This window comes from Haliotis rubra, unplaced genomic scaffold (assembly GCF_003918875.1).
Source record: "Haliotis rubra isolate DU_JTF1 unplaced genomic scaffold, ASM391887v1 Scf363, whole genome shotgun sequence".
In the NCBI taxonomy this organism is placed as follows: domain Eukaryota; kingdom Metazoa; phylum Mollusca; class Gastropoda; order Lepetellida; family Haliotidae; genus Haliotis; species Haliotis rubra.
Genome location: NW_025767039.1, coordinates 378,289 through 400,852, shown reverse-complemented (window position 1 = coordinate 400,852; position 22,564 = coordinate 378,289). Strand labels below are relative to the sequence as shown.

General features: G+C 38.9%; 1 protein-coding gene across 1 annotated transcript in view; it reads left to right on the top strand.

Annotated features, from left to right (window-relative positions):
* The window catches only part of LOC124285579 (prominin-1-like), a 175,065-nt gene that overhangs the window by 75,655 nt on the left and 76,846 nt on the right, over positions 1 to 22,564 (top strand). The window contains exons 12-18 of the mRNA XM_046721833.1: positions 4,895 to 4,977; positions 8,518 to 8,670; positions 9,585 to 9,717; positions 14,385 to 14,491; positions 17,168 to 17,258; positions 18,574 to 18,711; positions 22,033 to 22,098. Coding sequence (XP_046577789.1) covers positions 4,895 to 4,977; positions 8,518 to 8,670; positions 9,585 to 9,717; positions 14,385 to 14,491; positions 17,168 to 17,258; positions 18,574 to 18,711; positions 22,033 to 22,098 — 771 coding nt within the window. The remainder of the gene's footprint in view (positions 1 to 4,894; positions 4,978 to 8,517; positions 8,671 to 9,584; positions 9,718 to 14,384; positions 14,492 to 17,167; positions 17,259 to 18,573; positions 18,712 to 22,032; positions 22,099 to 22,564) is intronic.

The window sequence follows — 22,564 nt, the reverse complement described above, 5'->3', positions numbered from 1 at the left end:
TCTGACCATGTCTACTTTTGAGAACTTAATAGAAGACAGAAAACGTAAACCTGTAGTCTTCATCGTCTTCGGGTTAGCATTCATCACAACAGTACAGAATATAATAACAATTTAGACATCTCTCATAAAATTAATCGACAAATGAGGACTAATTTCCATGACACTAATTATATCCACTGAACTTATTCATCGGCAAATTATGCAACAATAGCGGTAGTGTTGACACTACACATTACACCAGTACAGGTCACTTCCTCATTACAGGTATCTCAAGCCACATGTAATTATCACTGGTTACAATTACTGGTCATTGTTTAACGCCACTCAAGCACATCAGCCAGACCGGACATTCTCCAGCCACTTGTTTGTTGTACCTTGGTAGATGACTTGTGTCTTTCAAGTTGGATTACGTTTATACATGTTGTCATAAGACAAGTAGTAGCAAGCAAAAACGTGATCAAACATGACAGCGTAATCAAAACGTCGTCAGCTCATTTCCATTCATTGCTTAACAAGCTCACTTCAGGTTATTTGGTAAATAACAAGTGTGAAAAGAAAAGGAACAACATTAAATATTCAGAGTGTCACATCTTATCATTAACACAGATTCCTGAGCTCGCATTAATTTCTTGACCCATTTATTTCATGATTTACAGTAGTATATCCAGAAATGCATGTTTACTGGTAAAATTCGGCAAAACTCAGAAAAAATCTGATTAGATCAGACTATAGATGGCTTTAGGTCGCTTACAGTCCGTTTGAGTCAGAAACGGACTGATGAATTGCAAATTTTATCATTGTACAAAATTGCCACATAAATATAAATAATACACATGTTTATCATTTACTAATACCCAACAGCTTTCTTATATTTGTAAATTTTCCGGACTCCACCAAAAAAGTTCCTTAAGAAACTATCATCATTGAAAACGCAAAAGTTGTTATCTGTTGCGGCGGGGTGAAACCGCAGAAACAGAACAGCCAGTCATGGTGGGGGACATCTCAAAATCTATTCCGGGAGACCTGTCGGTTCCTCGTCTGTCGTAGTGTCATAGTCACGACTTAAAGGGATAACAAGTGGTGCCACAGTTGCCTGTTGTAAGCCATCTGGAGACCAGTAACCTTGTTCAATGACGTTAGCTACCTTGTTGACACAGTTTTGCCAAGTTTCAGTCGTGATTTTGTTAAGGGATTCCTTAACCAAAACCTCTACGACACGTAATCTAAAAGTTGTGATTGATCTGGCAACATCTCCTTTGACAATACCCCATATCATTTCAATGGGGTTAAGGTCACAGTGATAGGGTGGAATTCGCAGAATATCTTGACCCTTACTTTTTATGTAACTGTCAACTGTGTAAAAAGGTTCACCTTTGTGGGTTTTTATGATCTCATATAGCTGAGGCTTCGTTGCCTTTGACTGACTGACTGAGTTTGGTTTTACGCCGCTTTTAGCAATATTCCAGCAACATCGCGGCGGGGGACACCAGAAATGGGCTTCACACATTGTACCCATGTGGGGATTCGAACCCGGGTCTTCAGCGTGACGAGCCAACGCATTAACCATTAGGCTACCCCACCGCCCTCGTTGCCTTTGAAGGCCGTGCGATCTGAAATTTGTCGAGCCATGATATCATATCACCTTTTTGACTGTTCGATGTCGGGGCTTTACTGTCGGGGTCCTGCAGGCTGTGGTATGGGGCATTGTCCATTACGATAAAAGACTTCTCTGGTAGAGCTGGTACCAACTTGTTTTTAACCCAATCGAGGAAAACCGCACCATTCATCTCGGAATGGTAGTCTCTGTTATCTGTAGACTTTGCCCTGAATACCAAGTCGCAGCCTGGGAGAAAGCCTTTGCTGGAGCAACCAGCATGGAGAATGATTAGTCTCTCTTCTTTCCCTAGAGGCAGCTTTCTACGTGACCCCTTATCACCCCCATCGGGTACCCACTGACTGCTGGCAGTGTGTGAGGCATTGACCCAGGTCTCGTCCAAGTACACTAGCTCGAACCCTTCCTCGCGCTTCTTCTTTATAACCCTGAGAAAATTATTTCTCAAGCGAACGATATCAGGGCGTTCACAGAGTTCTGACCTATTCTCCCCCGAAATTTTCTTATAACGATACCCGAAAGAGTGTAAGAGTCGCCAGAGTGTGTACTTTGATACTCTGAGGTTGTGTTCTTGCTTCAAATGCTTTTTTAAAATATTCAGCGACATGTATTTGTTTTCAGAATAGAGCTTGTTGATTGACTGCCTTACAAGGTTCTTTTGAAAGTTGTCCAAATGTTTTAATTTGTGTGATTTTGACACGACCCCTACCTGCTTCGCATCACCCTCACAATGTTTGTGTTCCAGAACATTTGGTCAGTACCCTTGCTGATACTCCTAAAGCTTTTGCTGCCCGCTTACGGAATTTATTAATGGCATAAAATGGTTTGCCCCTTTCAGCTTCAGCACGGAAAAATCGTACACTTTAATCATCAACTGTTTCACATCAGCATTCAACTTCATTTTTCATCAGGCATGTGTATCCCGTGCACGACGAGATAGTGGCTGTTCCGTTTCTGCGGTTTCACCCCACCGTGACAGATAACAACTTTTGCGTTTTCAATGATGATAGTTTCTTTAAAGGTCACATGCAACCAAAAAATCAAACATAATTAAAACACAATTATCACTTCTTCATGACATATAATATGCATTGCTGATTATGAAAAAACAAATAAACAAAATTATAAGCGTATAATCGCAAATCAAAAGTGCAATATTTTGTACTTGGGTTTACCTCCCTCGAAACGAAGCAGCCGGGATACCGAACCCAGTCAGAGCGGGTGGGTGTGCACTCAAGTGTAACGGCTGGTTCATTAGCAGATGCCTCCTTCACGGGTCATTGTGTGTGTATATATAGAAAGTTGGGTTTTGTAAATACATGCTCATTTTTTGTGTATAACATTTTGCAATCAACAGACATCATAACATGTCATGTGTTCAAATATCACACCTGCCTGTCTGTGTAATTACATAATGTGACAGAGACCGAACTCGGGCCATAAATCAATGCGTTTTGTTTATGGTGTATAGCCTGATTGGTGTTAAGTTCAAATTGCATGTGGTCAGTGATCGCAGTTGTGTATTGAATATGGTCATTAGCAGACAGGCAGGCAGACACACTGGTGTCAATAAAACAAGACATTGAGTTTTGTCTGTGACAGCGACATATCTATATCACAGTTAGAAATCGTGTCAACTCTAAATAATGCTTTTAAGTATCGAACTGAGAAAGTGACTCGGTAAGAAGAACGTGTGGTGAAATAGACAAATGAAATTATATAAACAGTTTATTTACTGTCATAACATACAAAAAAGCTCGCGCCTGTGAGATATCAACAAAACATTAGGAAACTAGCTCACACCAAAGCCTTCACAGAGTATTCACCAGACAGCCCGCTTCCAAGTTGCGCGAACCTATTTCACTGCGCACGTGCTAAGAGCGCAGCCAGCTGTTGAAACCCGTATTCCCCAGAAAAGTCGGGGGAAAATTAGTGAAACGTTTGAACTCCGATTTCGCGCGTTTTTTTTCATCTCGTTATTTTTCAACTTTATAAGTTGAATTTGCATTTTTTGACGCTTTGTTTCGGTAAGTCCATACCGAAAGGTATCAGAATCTGCAAAGTTGTGTTTTACGTTGCATGTGACCTTTAAGAACTTTTTTGGTGGAGTCCGGAAAATTTTCAAATATAAGAAAGCTGTTGGGTATTAGTAAATGATAAACATGTGTACTATTTATATTTATGTGGCAATTTTGTACAATGATAAAATTTGCAATTCATCAGTCCGTTTCTGACTCAAACGGACTGTAGTCAGGTATGACGACGGACCCTGGACTCACCTGGCATGAAATGCATGTGCTGCCTACGAGCACAGGGGTCATCTCAAACATATTTCATGCTTGTACATGTATGTTGAATATGTCTCATCTATTGATTAACATCCTACCGGTACGTGTCTTTCTTTCATAAAGTTTATGTTGAGATATGTAAAAGAGTATGATACCCATAGAAAAGCTTAAATCAGTCATCGTATTAAATGTCTCAAAATATATAGGTGGTATGACCTCACGAAGATCGACAGGACTAGATATTACTTGTACATTGTTATGACATGCCCTTTATATCTCCAGTTTAATTCCTCTAAAGGATTATCTTACCTTAGTTGATATCTCTATTCCCCAGCCCGACCCCAACCGACGTCTGCGACACCTGTCCTGGTTTTCCTACCTGTTTCTTTTCAAAGTGACAGTGAGACTCCATAGTAGCTACATCCGTAATAGTTTCAGTACTAAAGTTATTATGTTTTACGTCAGCTATCGTTTTTAATGAAGCAAAGTCTAATTTCCAAATGGGCATTTAAAAAGTGTCCTTTGTAATACAATATCATTGCACACTAATAAGTCGCTTTGGACTTAACTGCATTGCTCATTTCTGCACTAATCACTCCTCAGTAAAGTCCTTTTTCTACGTTTCCTATCTCCCTACCACTGAGACTCTAGTTAGGCCGAACTTATTTTAACAGTTATTTCAAACTTTCATATGTTAACTACATAAATTGTAGATATAAATGTGAAAAAACAGTGTTTTTGTATTTCTGACAGTACTTTATGACTTGTCATCAAGGTAGCTACGGGAATAGGTTTAAAAGCTTTCTAAGTTTTGCAAACATATGTCTGATTTGATAAGCAAATGAGTATTTAATTTCAAAATATGTTTTAAGATAAGACTGAATTATCCCAATTGAAGTTTTGTTTACAGAAGCCCAAGTTCTCGGTGAAATAAATGATTAGATTTGTTACTTGCAGAATGTAATGACACTATAGTTTCTCTTTAAATTTTTAGGCACTTGGTTCCTTTGATTTGAATTCGATGCAGTCACAGATTGAGAGCTTCACCAAGGACGTTACGGTTTATGACAGATACAGGTAAGTTTTATGGTTAAAAAGGTTTATGGTTATGAAGTTTTTGAAAGGCATTTAGGAGTTGGATGAATGTGAATACATGACGTGTTTTTATGGATGACAACTTCTATAATTCTTTGTATGACGTTTTAGAGCTGATTCTTACTCCTTCAATGCAGTACTGAAAGATAATGTTGGTACCAAAGTCTAACAGAAACTTGAATTGTCATCACTTCAGTGGTCCTAAACCATGTTGGAATACTGGAACATTACTAACAGGTAATTTCCAAAATTGTAAGAGATATTAGTTGTGAGTAAGAGTTGTGTGATGATAATGTATCAGGGATAAATCTACCCCTGCGTCCCGCGTCTCTGACGCAACAAATTCTGACAGGACTCATATTTATTTTACATGTGCGTCCTCTTGGACGCAAGCTTTTGATGAAACACTAATGTTTGTTTTTGTGGAGAGGCAATATCAAAGTATACATGGCTAAATCTCCGTAGATTAACTTCCATTCTCAAATAATTGACATGAGCTAATAAGTACACATTATTTGTAAAACGATCGCAGCTTTCATTCGTCATGATATTAAGTTCATTTCCGTGTTTCCAAAAATAGACATCTAGGTCACACCAAGGGAGGTAAGCGGTATGCAAATGAGATCCCAAGATTCATTGCTCGAGCATGTGCAGAACTACTAACCTAGTTTTTACACTCTATAAATAGACACAAACAGGCTAAGGGAGGTAAGCGATATGCAAATGACGTTTTTCAAGACAAACTGATTGGTCAATGAACATTGTGACTCTGAATCCACAGTGTGAAGACAAAATATGAGCTCTCAGTACCAGTTAGAGAAAAGCAGGAAGCTTTAGTCAGTAGCTTAACAACTGTTAAATCTATCTGCATGTAATTTGAAAGTGACATTTGACAGGTTAAATTTCTGTTTAGACAGAATGTCATTCTGTTTAAGGTTCTGCATCTCAAGTCCTGGGAAAGTAATCATATAAATGAATCATTTCATTTATAATTATGATGACATTAATGATATAATTTGTTTAATGTTAATAGTTAAAGTAAGACAGTTACTATTTGTGTTCATACTTGTTAAAGTGGCTTCCAGTTGGCATATTTCTTTTGATGTAATTTGTTTTTGAATCACTGAACAGAGTGAAGAAATAAAACAAAACTTTGGTTGGAATTGTAGAACTTTATGCACAAAATATTACAGTGAAGTTACATTGGTCTGGCTAGTAACTTTTTTATTTTTCTAGTAAAAGAAAACATTTGATTGTCAAAGGTCTAGAGCCCTGCTGTTATTTTTATAATATAGCAGTCAACATGCCAAGATAGATACTGTCAGAAAACACAAAGTTAGGACATTTCAGTCAGGTTGGCCTGATACTCATCGGTTATGGCTGACTTATGACAGGGAAGGTGATTTAATATTTTGTACTATTTAATAACTATGTACTGAAAATGGTATGACACAAGATGCTAAATGCAGAAAGTTTTAAAATATAACTTTGACCAGACATCTGATCATAATGATAATAAACTGTCCGTTCAGGCTCCAAAACTTTGTGATGATTTCCAGGTTGCAACTGCTCGTATGTATGAAAAACAAGACAAAGCAGCTGTCGCCTTGATGAAATCTGTTCATTGGTTAGCTTGTGAAAACATCCCACTGACAAAGTTTAAACGCTTTGTTGACTTTTTATATGAATTTGAAAACGAAAACACTGAAATTCTCAAGGAAGGTAAAATCAACTATGATTCTCCAACCACTGCCAGTGATCTGTTAACATCTGTGTTTGATGTGATAGGGTATGAACTACAAGTTAAAATGGAAGAGTCTCCATTTGTTACGATTTAGGTACTACCAGCTCTGTTCTGTGAAATATCCCAGACCGGTCAGACTCACCTGTGCAACCTATAGTAACAATAAACCAGTTTGAATAATATTGGTGGCATTAAGTTTTGTTAGGGACTCATAAAAGTTCTGAGGGACTCATAGTTATTCAGCTCAGTGAGTCCCGGGACTCAGGCAGTTGAATTTGTAGATTTATCACTGATGTATGAATTGGGGACACACTAACAGCATGAAACATGACAGTTGATCTTGTAACTGCCAAGAGGACTTCATGGGTAAGATGGGAATTATCAAAGATTTTGGAGCAGTGCAGAACACCACGATTTGTCAAACATTTGATCTCTGGAAGAGGCATATAGTGTATGATTGATGAGTCATATGAGTCTGGCAATGTGACTTGAGGGATGATCCCACTCTTCTTGTAGAAAAAGCTCAGGTTCAGCTAACATGATCAGCAGCCCATGACATTGCACACATACATGTATCTTCATATTATGTTCCATACTAGTTGGAAATGCCCGGACTTATTTTTGGCCATAGCATCCTATGGATGTTGTGCTGCTAGAGGTGACCATTGATGACCATGCCTATAGAGGAAGTTCAAAATGTATCTGGAATATTTATTAATGCTATCCTAATAATAGTTTTGTTACAAAATACTGGTTTACAAGGTTACATAATGTAGAGGGCATTCCATCAACAATAATGATGGACAAAGTAATGTGGCACTAGTAGCTTGTCAGTCATAGTCACCTCATTTCCAAGTGATCCGTGAAGATCCGGGTAAAAAATTGGTCTTTAGTAACCTGATGATGCTTGTTGGAAGAGGCTATTAACAGGATCAGGTGGTCAGGCTCTCTGACTTTGCTGACACATGCCATCGTATCCCAATTGCGTAGTGTGATGCGCATGATGTTGATCACTGGATTGTCTGGACCAATAGCTGGAATATTGCTGAGTGCGGCGTTAAGCAACAAACCAAACAAACAATCAATTTAAGTCATGATTTCATCTTGAGACATAGTTTATTATTCTCCTTCTTGTCACAGCCATTCAGCCCCGACGTGGGTACCAGGTTTGTGTATATTTGAGAACATCCACATCATGGATAAAAATACTGGCAAGTCCAAGTAAACAGACTATTTCCCAGCAAGACCAGATTAGCACTGAGCTTCTGTAACAATCGTTCGAGTTTATAATGCTTTGTCTATAACTCAGCCACTTATGATGAACTTACAAAAGCAACTCGGTTGAAGCCATCAAATCCCAAGCTGTACATTCTGTTATATATATAACAATCTGTTCCTTCAAGTGAATGTCCCTCACCTCAAGCTAAGTCTTATTACAATAAGTATACTTATAAATATATAAAAGTTTACATTATATTTCCATCATCACCCGTAACAGAGTAAGTCACCACTGTCTGATGAGCAGAATCAAAAAAGGTTGACAGTAATAATAGTCCACAGAGAGTTATTGACCTTATTCAAAGGTGTCAGAAGTTGGGATGACACCCTCTGCATATGTTTGGCACTACTACGTGCAAACGATAGGATGTGTTTTGTTTAGTTTTCCACACATAAACATTCTTGCAGGGGATGTTTGTATTTGTTCAAATACTTGGTATTAGCCTATATTTCCTAATCCCCTACTTTTTTTAAAGAGCATGATTGGTCTTTTTTTTCAGGTGGTATGCAGGGATTGGCCTGACTTCACTCATAATCCTTATAGTGTTACTTTTGTTCCTTGGTCTCACTTGTGGTGTATGTGGCAGCAGTGCATCCGACCTTCCCACAGAACGAGGTTGTCTCTCTAATTGTGGAGGAAATCTGCTGATGGGGTAAGCAAGAAAACCTTTTGATCCAAACTATGGTCTCTGGGTCAAAATGATACCGATGAATCACAATCTAACTCCAAATTGGTTCATGATCAAACATGATCGTGATTGAAAAGTTACCTAACAAACTATCAGCATATTGTTTTGATTTTCAGTGGGAGGTTAAAGAGGGTAAGATAACAGTTGCAGGAACAGCCTCAAGGGCGGGAATAAATAGCCCATGTGGGGGTTGAGAATGCTAAACATGGTGGTTACATTGTCTTCTGAGGGGGCACCGTCACCAACAATCTTAAAGGCCATCTCGACATAACAAGCCGACCTTGCAACACAGTTAAATTGTGCCTTGGTACTTGTGCCCATCCTGCGCCTTTGTTCGTTCAACTTCAACTCAGGTGGCAATCTAATACGCTGAAGGGAGTCCGTCTTTGCTTGGAACTGCCTTTGAATTTCTAGAGAATCCGCAGAATCAGGGTTACCTTGAGATTGGATGGATTCGCGGTCTGCACTACTGGCAGCCGGGGTCGATTCAGCTGAATGGACGGTTGACAACACATGATAGGAAAACAATAAAGATTGTTGCTGAAAATGCTGCTCTGGGTTGTTTTGTCGGAGAAGAACTGTATTGAGTTTGTCAGCAATTTCTTCTAATGAAACTGTGTTTTTGGGTCCATGTCTGACATTTTGTCTCCTAGCGGGGAATACACAGAGTGAGACTGGTCACATGATTACACATTGAATATAGTCAATCAGCTAGACCAAAGGTAGTCCCAGGTAACATATATAATTTCTTTCACATGTCACATTCCAACAGATGCCGCAGTATTTCTGGTTAATTGTAGTTTAAGTTGAAAATCACGATGAATATTACAGAGCACTTTGACAAACAGTATTTTAACACAATGTTGTTCTTTTCCTAGGGCTGTGTGCTTAATCTTTATGTTTTCCTGGCTGTTGATGCTGCTGACAACCCTCACCTTCATAATTGGAGCACCACTAGAGCGATTTGTGTGTCAACCTCTTTCTGATCCTGAGTTGACCATCTTCACCAAGGTTAGTGCACACTTAACATACACTGATAGATCCTGAGTTGACCATCTTCACCAAGGTTAGTGCACACTTAACATACACTGACAGATCCTGAGTTGACCATCTTCACCAAGGTTAGTGCACACTTAACATACACTGATAGATCCTGAGTTGACCATCTTCACCAAGGTTAGTGCACACTTAACATACACTGATAGATCCTGAGTTGACCATCTTCACCAAGGTTAGTGCACACTTAACATACACTGATAGATCCTGAGTTGACCATCTTCACCAAGGTTAGTGCACACTTAACATACACTGATAGATCCTGAGTTGACCATCTTCACCAAGGTTAGTGCACACTCAACATACACTGATAGATCCTGAGTTGACCATCTTCACCAAGGTAAAGGCACAATTAACATACACTGATAGATCCTGAGTTGACCATTTTCACCAAGTTAGTGCACACTTAACATACACTGATAGTTCCTGGAGGGCAGTAATGATGGGTGTGATGATATTGATATTATGTTATTATGTTTTAATAGTAATATATAATAGAACACTTGTAATGCGCATTTATCCATGAATGATTGCATGCTCACAGTGAGAACAGGCTTGAGAGAAGAAATAGGTCTTAAGTTGTGATTTAAAAAGAGTCTGTAGAGTCTCTCAGCTATTGTGGCAGGCTGTTCCATAGTCATATTATTATGGTTTGAAGTAGCCAATTTTCCTCATGAAATAGTTGACATGCCTATAGAAGAAACAATCAATTATATTTCAAGTTATCATATTACTAGTCCTATGGTTCTACTGGTATTATTAACAAAATTATATCCTTCTGCTGGTTTGAAATTTTCCTTTCTGTATATGTCCAAGTGGACATTAAAACACAACACCTGTCTGCAATAGTAACAAGATATTTACTGTTAAAGTGTGATTTGGGGGAAAATGCTGGAGAGACACCAAAGGCTTTATCTCTACCGAAAATGCCACAGTGTTTCAATACAACAAGAAAATTGTATCTCCACACTCCATTTGGATTGTTTTTGTTTGTTGTTTAATGCCGCACTCTTCAGTAGTCCAGCCGCAATCTGTAAATAATCGGGTCTGGACTAGACAATCCAGTGATTAGCAGCATGAGCATAGATCTATGCAATTGGGATACGATGACATGTGTCAATCAAGTCAGCGAGCATGACTATTTGATCCTGTTAGTCACATCTTATGACAAGCATGGGTTGGTGAAGACAAATTCTAACCCGGATCTTCAAGGGTACCACACTCCATAAACTGTTGTATCAACTATGTTGCTGCCATCACATACAAGGTCCATGAAGACTAGCACACAAGTGGTGATAGCAACTATGTTGCTGCCATCACATACAAGGTCCACAAAGACTAGCACACAAGTGGTGATAGCAGCAGCTATGTTGCTGCCATCACATACAAGGTCCACGAAGACTAGCACACAAGTGATGATAGCAACTATGTTGCTGCCATCACATATGTTGCTAGCCATCACAGCTATGTTGCTACAAGGTCCACGAAGACTAGCACACAAGTGGTGATAGCAGCTATGTTGCTGCCATCACATACAAGGTCCACGAAGACTAGCACACAAGTGGTGATAGCAACTATGTTGCTGCCATCACATACAAGGTCCACGAAGACTAGCACACAAGTGGTGATAGCAACTATGTTGCTGCCATCACATACAAGGTCCACGAAGACTAGGACACAAGTGGTGATAGCAACTATGTTGCTGCCATCACATACAAGGTCCACGAAGACTAGCACACAAGTGGTGATAGCAACTATGTTGCTGCCATCACATACAAGGTCCACGAAGACTAGCACACAAGTGGTGATAGCAACTATGTTGCTGCCATCACATACAAGGTCCACGAAGACTAGCACACATAAGTGGTGATAGCAACTATGTTGCTGCCATCACATACAAGGTCCACGAAGACTAGCACACAAGTGGTGATAGCAACTATGTTGCTGCCATCACATACAAGGTCCACGAAGACTAGCACACAAGTGGTGATAGCAACTATGTTGCTGCCATCACATACAAGGTCCACGAAGACTAGCACACAAGTGGTGATAGCAACTATGTTGCTGCCATCACATACAAGGTCCACGAAGACTAGCACACAAGTGGTGATAGCAACTATGTTGCTGCCATCACATACAAGGTCCACGAAGACTAGCACACAAGTGGTGATAGCAACTATGTTGCTGCCATCACATACAAGGTCCACGAAGACTAGCACACAAGTGGTGATAGCAGCAGCTATGTTGCTGCCATCACATACAAGGTCCACGAAGACTAGCACACAAGTGGTGATAGCAACTATGTTGCTGCCATCACATACAAGGTCCACGAAGACTAGCACACAAGTGGTGATAGCAACTATGTTGCTGCCATCACATACAAGGTCCACGAAGACTAGCACACAAGTGGTGATAGCAACTATGTTGCTGCCATCATCACACAAGGTCCACGAAGACTAGCACACAAGTGGTGATAGCAACTATGTTGCTGCCATCACATACAAGGTCCACGAAGACTAGCACACAAGTGGTGATAGCAACTATGTTGCTGCCATCACATACAAGGTCCACGAAGACTAGCACACAAGTGGTGATAGCAACTATGTTGCTGCCATCACATACAAGGTCCACGAAGAGACTGTGGTGATAGCAACCATGTTGCTGCCATCACATACAAGGTCCACGAAGACTAGCACAAGTGGTGATAGCAACTATGCTGCTGCCATCACATACAAGGTCCACGAAGACTAGCACACAAGTGGTGATAGCAACTATGTTGCTGCCATCACATACAAGGTCCACGATGACTAGCACACAAGTGGTGATAGCAACTATGTTGCTGCCATCACATACAAGGTCCACGAAGACTAGCACACAAGTGGTGATAGCAACTATGTTGCTGCCATCACATACAAGGTCCATGAAGACTAGCACACAAGGACAAAGTACTGTGACTATGTGTCCCTGTCCACCCAGCTGTGAATGGGTACCTCGTTAGGATGAGAAGGCCACAATAACTCGGTGCGCCTAGTGGCTGCAAGAGTTGAATGATCCCCAGGGAGTTGAGATTGATAACACGATGTGCCATTGAGACTGACATCCAATGATTGAGGGAAAAAATACCAGCGCTTTGAGCATGCACTAGTTGCCTGGATATGTGCGCTATATAAATATCATATAATAATAATAATAATCACATACAAGGTCCATGAAGACTAGCACACAAGTGGTGATAGCAACTATGTTGCTGCCATCACAAACAAGGTCCATGAAGACTTGCACATAAGTGGTGATAGCAACTATGTTGTATGCAAATTTGCATGTATCAGGCTTCAGGATCAGAAGAATTGCTCAGGCTCTTCAGCTTTGGACCTAGGGATAATGCTTCAACACCTGTTATAAGACTGTAGAGCAGGCAGAAATACAGTTGTTTTCTCAGACCTTCCTAAGTTAGCTGGTATTGTAGAAATACTTGATTTTGAAGTAATCCAAATAAACTTTGAAAGGGACAGATGCTAATGTTCAAGTATGTCTCATTTGGGACAAAAACCAACAATTAGGTGAAGACTATCAAAGGTTCCTATTCAGAGGTTCACCTCTTTCTTCTGGTGCATGATTAAACAGCTAATTTGTCCATTTCCTGCTCCTAATTGGTTCTTGGGAGTGAGGAAAAAGTAGAGGTTCTGCCTCACGTACAGCATCTGCCAAAACAACAGATCTCTGACATCCTCAGTGGCACTCCAAACTATACTTCAGTAGGTTATTCATTGTGAAATATTTTGGTGAAGAGAGAAAACCATTGCCAGCTACTGTCAGAGGGATCCCTATGTGGAAGAATGGAGTGTATTCATCTGTTTGGTCCGCTAATAATTTTGTATCACTTGACAGTTACACATTCACAGACTCACACTGTTTATGTCATGACTATTGTTCCTGAGTTGACCATCTTCACCAAGGTTAGTGCACACTTAACATACACTGATAGTTGCTGGAGGGCAGCAATGATGGGTGTGATGATATTGTTGAGGAAGTCATGGAGTATATTGTTTTAGTTTTTTTTCATGAACTGGACTATTTTCATGCATCATTGACAAGTCACCACTGAGCACTGATCAGATATTTCCATCATGTCACAGTGTTACAATAACTAATGGTTGCTCTGTGACTATGCTGCAAGTTCCAATCTGCCCACATGTCCAATCTGGATATCCAACTGAGTGCTCTTTCCAATTTTATATAATTGTGTAATTTAATTTTATATGTATAGAGTAGATGAAATAACAAATATGGCAACAGATATGTCTGGTGCTTTTATGGTGAAAAGAAAGTAACAGCTAAATGTATTTGTAGATGATATGCACCCCCTTCTACACACAGCTGTATTTTCTGGAAAAGATACATACACAATAAAATACAAACGTAAGCTATTGGGTGCTCAAACATTACTTGCAGATTCGTTTTGACATTTAAGATTGAAAAGCTTTTAGGAAATGAGCAGTTGTACGGACTAGCAATCACCTTGATTGTGTATGAACTATATAATCCTGTTCCCATGGCAGATGAGCCGTGTGGCCCTGTAGGGGTATAGCTGTTATGATCATGTTGCCATTGATATATTTCAGTTGTTTGATGAGATGCACCTTCTCGGAGGAAGTGGCAATGACTCTTTCCTTGGACAGATGCTATTTCAAGATCCTTCAATTGATCTTACAGTTGCAAGTATTTTGAAGTAAGTTGAACAGACAAAATAAAATAAGTATAACATATATATATACATGTATGAAGAAAGTGATGAGAATACCGAGCGTACAGTACTACATATATAAGAAGAAGTTTCTGAAATAATCACACGACACGGATCTTCTCCAACATGTTTCACTTTTATCTTCAGGGAGAAGTGATTACATTTAAACGGATATGTTATGACGTCACAATGCAACTGTATACAAATGTTGTGACGCGGCGTTGCCATGACGTCACATTGGCGGCTTTACATTGACAGTACTAGTAGCACAATGAAAACAAGTATAATTCAAACACATTGCTGTACTATTTAAAGATGGACACAATTCTTTAATGAAAATTTTTTCTTTAGCTTTACGCTGCATGAAAGGGAATATTTTAAATTTTATTTCCTTTCCTGCTGCGCATTTGTTGATGTGAGCACCTAAGGGGATGCACCTTGTTTTGGGGTCCTTAATTTGTTGTTTATGGACGCGCATTCTGTCCCTCAAGCACTCCGTTTGTCCAATGTATTCTTCATGACACCCTTGGCGTATAATAACATAAATAATATGTTTTGCGGAGCAGTCCATGTTAGAGCGTACATGAAATAATTGTTTCCTGTTTTTGAACTTTATACTTTATACAGTTTCAAGTATATATTCACAAGTTCCACAAATTCCCCGTTTACATTTTGAGACTCTGAATTCTGTAGGTGTCGAATTTGGTATGTGTATATATGTGTGTGTGTGTGTGTGTGTGTGTGTGTGTGTGTGTGTGTGTGTGTGTGTGTGTGTGTGTGTGTGTGTGTGTGTGTGTGTGTGTGTGTGTGTGTGTGTGTGTGTGTGTGGTGCGTTGCGTGCGTGCGTGCGAGCATAACCCAAAACTGCATACTATAAAAGTTATTGGAAAAGTTAGTAAAATAACCCTAAATAAACATACAGCAAAGCACTTTGCATGAGATTTCATGTCACGTATCGCACTTTTGCACGTGCACTTTGTGCTCATTGAATTTACTCACACTCACTTTTTGCATATATTTTGACACCTGAACTTCACACACCTGATATTGAAAATTGAAGAACGTTTGATTATTCACTAGCCTCTGAATGTTGTGGAAAACACATTAATTTCAACCTAAACTGCTCAAACGTCACCAATAGCATCACCGGTACAGGAGACAAGGTTTGAATGGTGTTTTGTTCACTGATGAGTAGTGATTTAATCTGGACAGCTCATATGGCAGGACAAGGGTATACAGACGGCGAGGTGAACGGCATTCTGATGCGTACATTGTTTTGTGTCGACAGTTTGGTGGCAAAAGCGTTATGGTATGGGGGAGCATCACATCTCATCGTCAGACAGAACTTGTCATTGTCAATGGCAATCTGACAGGTCGCGATACAGGGATGAGACCATTGGGCCTCATGGGCCGTTCATTCAAGGACAGAGACGTATTTTCCAATGTTGACTGTTAGACATGAGTTTTCACAAAACTGTTTTTTACATTAATTTGATCTTGCAATCCAGTAATCATGGGCTATAAAGCATTACAATATCATTATAGCAGTGAAAAAAACTGTACCGTATCTGGATTTAATCATATACCTCCTTGGCATTTATCTACCTGTTCCATGGCTAATTCATTTATAATGAAAGAAAAAGAGGAAGGGGTTTAATATGCTTCTTTTTTTAACCCCTTAAGTACATTCAAATTTATTACTGATATTACTGTTACATCAATCCAGAGCTTTGATTTCCACATAGATACATGACAATAATTTTGGCATTTTATAGCTGAGAACATGTTTTTTAAGTATGAACCAAAATTTATCCTGCTGGACAGTGAATGCCTTACTAAAGTCTACCAAAACTGTGTACAGTTTTTCTCCCTTCTTTGAAAGATATCATTGAATTACCCAATATAAAATAAAATAATATACAAAAATATTATCTGTAACAGTGTAACCTTCTCTGAAGCAAGCTTAGTATTCTGCTATTTTATTGTCAGAATCAGCCCCAGACACATGTGTATGAGTGGCATAATCCTGTGCACCTGTGGCCAGTCTCTCACTTTACACAAGCTGTCTCCCAATTGAAGGGGGTTCTTCCTTGTGTTCGTTGACATGATGGATTAGTTATTGACAGTTATCTCCAACTAAACAGAGTTGTATGTTCTTTCAACTTCAAAGAAGTTCTCAATCCTGCAAACATTCCAAAATGAAACTTCTTGATAGTTCTTTCATTTATCTCCTTTCCATGGGAATAGTTTAACCTTTCACAAATTCATCCAAAATTAAGATGGCTGCCTTAATGTTAGCCATAGAGACATGAGAGTTTCTGAACTACACATCCTGGACTACTGCAACTTAATCATGATAAGGATGGGAAATTTGTCATGAAACACTCTGGCTGACTTGGTGGCTATAATCACCATGGTTGCCCTGACTAGTTTCTATGTCCCTTGCATGCTCTGATGTTCTATTAGCACTGGAAAAGATTGTTCAGCTGACAAGGGCATCATGAAAAAAACATTTACACAAGTCAACAATAATGCAAGCTGTAGAAAAACACTGAATCCTCACACAAGTCATTTTGATTGAAACCCTCTAACGATCATGTTTCATCAAATTCTGATCTGAAAATCAGTCTTAATATTAAAACTTGTTGTTTATTGTTTCAGAGACTGCAAATCAGGTAAAGCGGCTTACACAGCCTTCAAACTGGAAAACTTCAAAGACTTTAATATCACAGCTCTGGTTGACTACAAGAGTGTAAGTATGCCGATGGCCCATGTTATGTGTAAAGAAGTGTGTACCATGCAAAATATATAATGTAAGACAATATAAATCAATATGTGTTCTTGAATACACAATACTTTTCAGAAGATGGTCATATGTTAGTAAAGTACAAATTCTAATACTTTTGAGTTTGAACCCAATCTGGGAGGTGACGAGGAAACGATTCAGATTTAGTCTCAAAAGGGAGGGGTGGATTTCATTTCCGGAGCACAGCTCAAAAACCATTCAATATCTTTCAAAAGAACTTGGCAGATATATGACACAGATCTTGAAGTGGTGCCTTTTGCTATTTACAGATTTGGGGCATTCTTATTTTTTCTTAGTCTCAAAAGGAAGGGGTGGGCTTCGTTTCTGGAGCATAACTTGAAAACCGTTCAATATCTTTCAACAGAACTTGGCAGATATATGAGGCAGATCTTGAAGTGGTGCCTTTTGCTATTTACAGATTTTTGTGATTTATTATTTTCTCAGTTTCCATGGAAACGATTCAGACTTAGTCTCAAAAGGGAGAGGTGGGCTTAGTTTCTGGAGCACAACTCGAAAAAACGTTCAATATCTTTCAACAGAACATGGCAGATATATGAGGCAGATAAAAGTGTGGCCTTTTGCTATTTACAGATTTTTGGTATTTATATTTTTCATGATTTCCATGGAAACGATTTGGACTTGGTCTAAAAAAAAGAATCAAGCTCGACTTTAAGTAACTGTCAGATGATTTTTTCTTTCAAATATGTGGGGGCTGGGGGGATATTTCATATTGTAAAGACTCTTGTTTGTTATTACTTTCCAAGTATTAATACATCGTGAAATGATTTATTGCATTTCACAATTATATTTTTGAAATAATTATATTAGTACTATGTATAATCATTGTATGTATTATAAATAAGGTTTAAATTGAATAATTAAAATCTTTACTAAAAAATATGAAAAAAACCCCATTATTTCTAACAAATTTCAATGACTGGAGTAGTTTGTTAGCTCCAGGTAAACACATCAAAGAGTATCTGATGATTGTATTTCTTCTTCTTCTTCTTCTTCTTCTTCTTCTTCTTCTTCTTCTTCTTCTTCTTCTTCTTCTAATTCTTCTAATATGTCCATACAAGAGATGGGGGCGTTAAGTCGACTTATAACCCAAGCCTTCTGCTCTCCTATGTTGTTGAAAGTGACATTCAACCTCTGTTCTAGTCTTTATTCTGCAAAGTTGTATCAAGCACAGATCTGAAATATATGTTCATACCAGCCACAACAATACAGGTTTATTAACAATGTGTTTCTTATTTTGCAGAGCTTGGACATAGATGGACAGCTGAATGGAATAAATGTGGATCTATCCAGTCTCACTGTACTCACACCAGAAGTGCACTCACAACTTGATGATTTCTCCTCTACGGTCGCTGGAATACAATCTTCCAATTTTGATATGGTAAATATTTAGAGAGTGTGTGCATGCATCCGTGCTTGCACACTTTATTCTCGTTAGCACAGAGACTTTCTCACATATTACTTTCTCTTTATTGCTAGTTTTTGTCAGAAGCCAAAATTTATGCCACATCTTGTGACCTTTTACTTTGGTAAATATCGACCAAATTGCTTTTACCATTCATCCATTAGCATAAAATATTTTCTGTATAGAACTGTGGAAGAGTGATTTTTTTATAGCTACATTTAAAACTCTGGTGTTATAGAGTGAAAAACAGGGGAAAACAAATGATCCTTGAAAAGGCAAAAAAAACCACTGTAACCTCTCAATATGTTGGTTAAACTGCAGAGAAACAAAAGAAGAACCACATGTACATAGATGGAATGTGACGACAGTCAGGACTAAACGTACATATATAGATTAGAAAAGCTGGAATCCAGACATTCACAATAAGACAAAAATTGTCCTTTCATATTCTTTTGATGTTACTGACAAGAAATTGAGAGTATTGACACAATCACACAAGGAATCATAGATGACAATCAGAATATTCCGCCATTTTCAGTTACTTATTTTATCAGTTATGATGGGAGAGAATGGCTTGTCTAATAGAGAAGCATGACATAATTTTATTGCACGCTATCAGTCTGATGACCTTCTTGTAAAGCATGTTAAAACTCAGTAAGAAAACAAGACATTCCTCCATTTTCATGTTGACACAATCTCAACGTGGATGTTGATTTTGTTGATGGTTCAGTATGGTTAGATGTAACAGCAATGAGTGTCCACCAAGCAAAGTGCAGACAGTTTTTCAAGGGAAGCTTCTCAGATCACCCATTGCACTGAGTAATTTCTTTGAGTGGCATTTATAAGTTGGCATTATGAACAACTTTGTTTAAATGAAGTTGGCAGGCATGAAAAGTGAAACTGAAGGCTTTCTGTTTGCTACTCATGATCAGGACCAGTCACTTCCCACCTGTAGCAATCAATGTGTGATTTTGCATCAGATGTTTCATATACTATGCTGCAATTTTGAGAAATCATCCCCTAACTACCAATGCTGGAAAATACAACTCATTCAATTTTCAAGTTTCATTTCCATGGCAACCTAACAAAAACAGTCTTAGATCCAGGATGGTGGCAAAACTGCTGAATTAAGCACTTTTATAGCCTAGTTGAAAGTGATCAGCTAACAGAGTTGGAGATATATAATTTTTTATGCTGTTTATTCCAGTCAGTCATTAATCCCATATGACAATCAAACATTGCTACGTTTGATAAACAGCTAAGAACATGACATGGTCAAGGTCTGATGCTGATGCCTCGTGCCTGTTTGCAATTCTCTGTTTGGAGACAGCACTGATACGTCTTTTGTAAATTTGTATAATTTGTTCTACTAGAATCCAATATGGCCGGTAAACAAATCTGCAGTCACCTGTCCCAAAGTCTACAGTTCACAAAATGAGACAAACTAAACATATTTGCTAGATCTTGCTGAGTTGTACCAGTTTCCTGCATGCTGGGAGCCTTCACCACATTAAACATCATATGAAGATGTTGTGGATGAACAGTGCTGTGGCAGATCAGCCCAACCACAATCTTTGATGGTGGATGTCATGGAAAGGAATTTGTCTTTGTCCCATTCAGACTTGGATGAAGTGAGTACAGTGATCAACTTTGGACATCCTAGTAACTGTTCCTCTGTCATCTGGTATTCCCGTTACTGAGACATCACCTTGCTCATGGATTATTGGATGCTCCCAACTGAGGGCATGGCGCTCATACTGACAGTCTACTTATCCTCACTGTCTAAAGATCCAAGTGATTACTGCTGGTTATCGCTTTCAATGTGCAGATCGATAATCAGAACTCAGTGAGCAATCAATAATCAATTGTAATCATAAACCCCACCACAAAATCCATGTGGTCAATAATGGGACACAATCATAACATTGTACAAATGAAACAGGCACCAAGTAATACCACGATGTTTGAGGACACTTTCAGTTGAGACATGCATGCAAGTATGTTGCTTACGTTACAGTTTTACATGTCATGAAAATGCATCAGTTGTTTATGCCTTGATTTATCAAACATAACAATATGAAACATACTTGCTGAAATTATTTTAATGTTTCATTTTGTTTGAATATTGATTAGTCTCCCAAGGTCATCAGTAATAGCTGGCGCACACAAGATAATACCATCAAGAGGGGGACCACAAACAAGTTCACACAGTCAGTAGTGAGTGTGGCCATCTTGTGCACCTCATTAAGGCCAGTAAACTACTATGAAATTCTGGAAATTATTCCATATCTGAGGAATGATTTAGTAGAATTCCTGCAGCATTGTTGGAGGATTTGGAGTACAGCGTAAACATGGCTTCATTTCATCCGAGATGTGTTTAAAGGGTTACAAAAATATCTTGATCTTGTGGGCCAGGGTAAAACATTCACATTTTTCTCATTGAAATACTGCTGTACAGCTCAAGCAACGTGTGATCTTGTTAAAACGTCCCTCCAGGGCCGTCCTTGCTGCAACTGTTTCTCCACCCCGATCATGAGTTGCAAGGTTCAAATCCATCAGTCTGGACGTTGAGTCATTACTGGTAATCTACAACTTGATAGCTGAAAACATCACCAAAAGTTCCAAATGGTGTTTCCATGAACATTGTATCGACAAGCTGGATCATGCTATGAATGAAGCATACCTATAGCTTTCCATCTATCATTTTCTTTGGAAGGTTGAATGTCAAACTTGTTCTAGAAAAGTGAAAAGGTGTATTTCTGACCTCTGCACTTTTTGAGTCTTCTGGCTTTTGACTCTGAGGGTGTGGGTTCGAATCCCGGATGGGACTCAACCCCCCCCAAAAGTACTAGAATCTGTACTTTACTGAGAAAGTGTAATCCCAAATATAACATATGTTACATTTGACCACTTTCTAAAATGGCATTGTGTATTTCATAGCTTTCGGCCATAGGAGCCATGCCAATTAATGCTTATCAGAGGGGTACACAAAGTCCGCAGTCTAGACTACCAGTTGTTCGACTTCCATTTTTGTGGAAGCCACGGTGGCTGAGCTGTCTAGGCATGTGACTTTGTGTGGTGGCAATTAGGTGCCTGACTCTGAGGGTGTGGGTTCGAATCCCGGATGGGACTCAACCCCCCAAAAGTACTAGAATCTGTACTTTACTGAGAAAGTGTAATCCCAAATATAACATATGTTAGGCTTAAGAGCCTGTTATGCACATAGAAATTAGATAGAGTGATTGGTTATAATTTGTCCAGAGGATGTATTTCAGTCTGTGTTGCTTTTTGTTTCAGCTGAACAATGATACAGTTGGAACAAACTTGACTATTCTGGCTGAAGAGTTAAGGAATACCAGTTTGGTAATGTATGATTAGTTTATCACGAGGTTTCTTATAATTCTATGATAGTTTCACAAATATAACATGAATGTGCTGGTCCTTAAGAGTATTCATGATAGATTTTGAAGTTTTCATACATCTGTAGACTGATACATAATCCATTTCCTACACACTCAGTCATAGCCAGTGAATGTTGTATAACACCTTCAATGTTAAAGCTCTACTCTACCACCAAACATACCTAGTGTACATGGTATAGCACTTTCAATGTAAGGCTCTACTCCACACTCAAACATATCCAGTTAAAATGGTATAATACCTTCACACCTTCTGTTCCAAAACTTGGGTGGTCATCTCAGGTATTCTTGGTTGAGGATCTTCTGTTGATCCTTCTTGGATACCAGAAATACTGGAGCGGAGAACCCTAGCCCGGGATCTGTAGGGTTCAAAACGAAAGCTTTCTTGTCTTTCCCAGTCATCGGCTGCC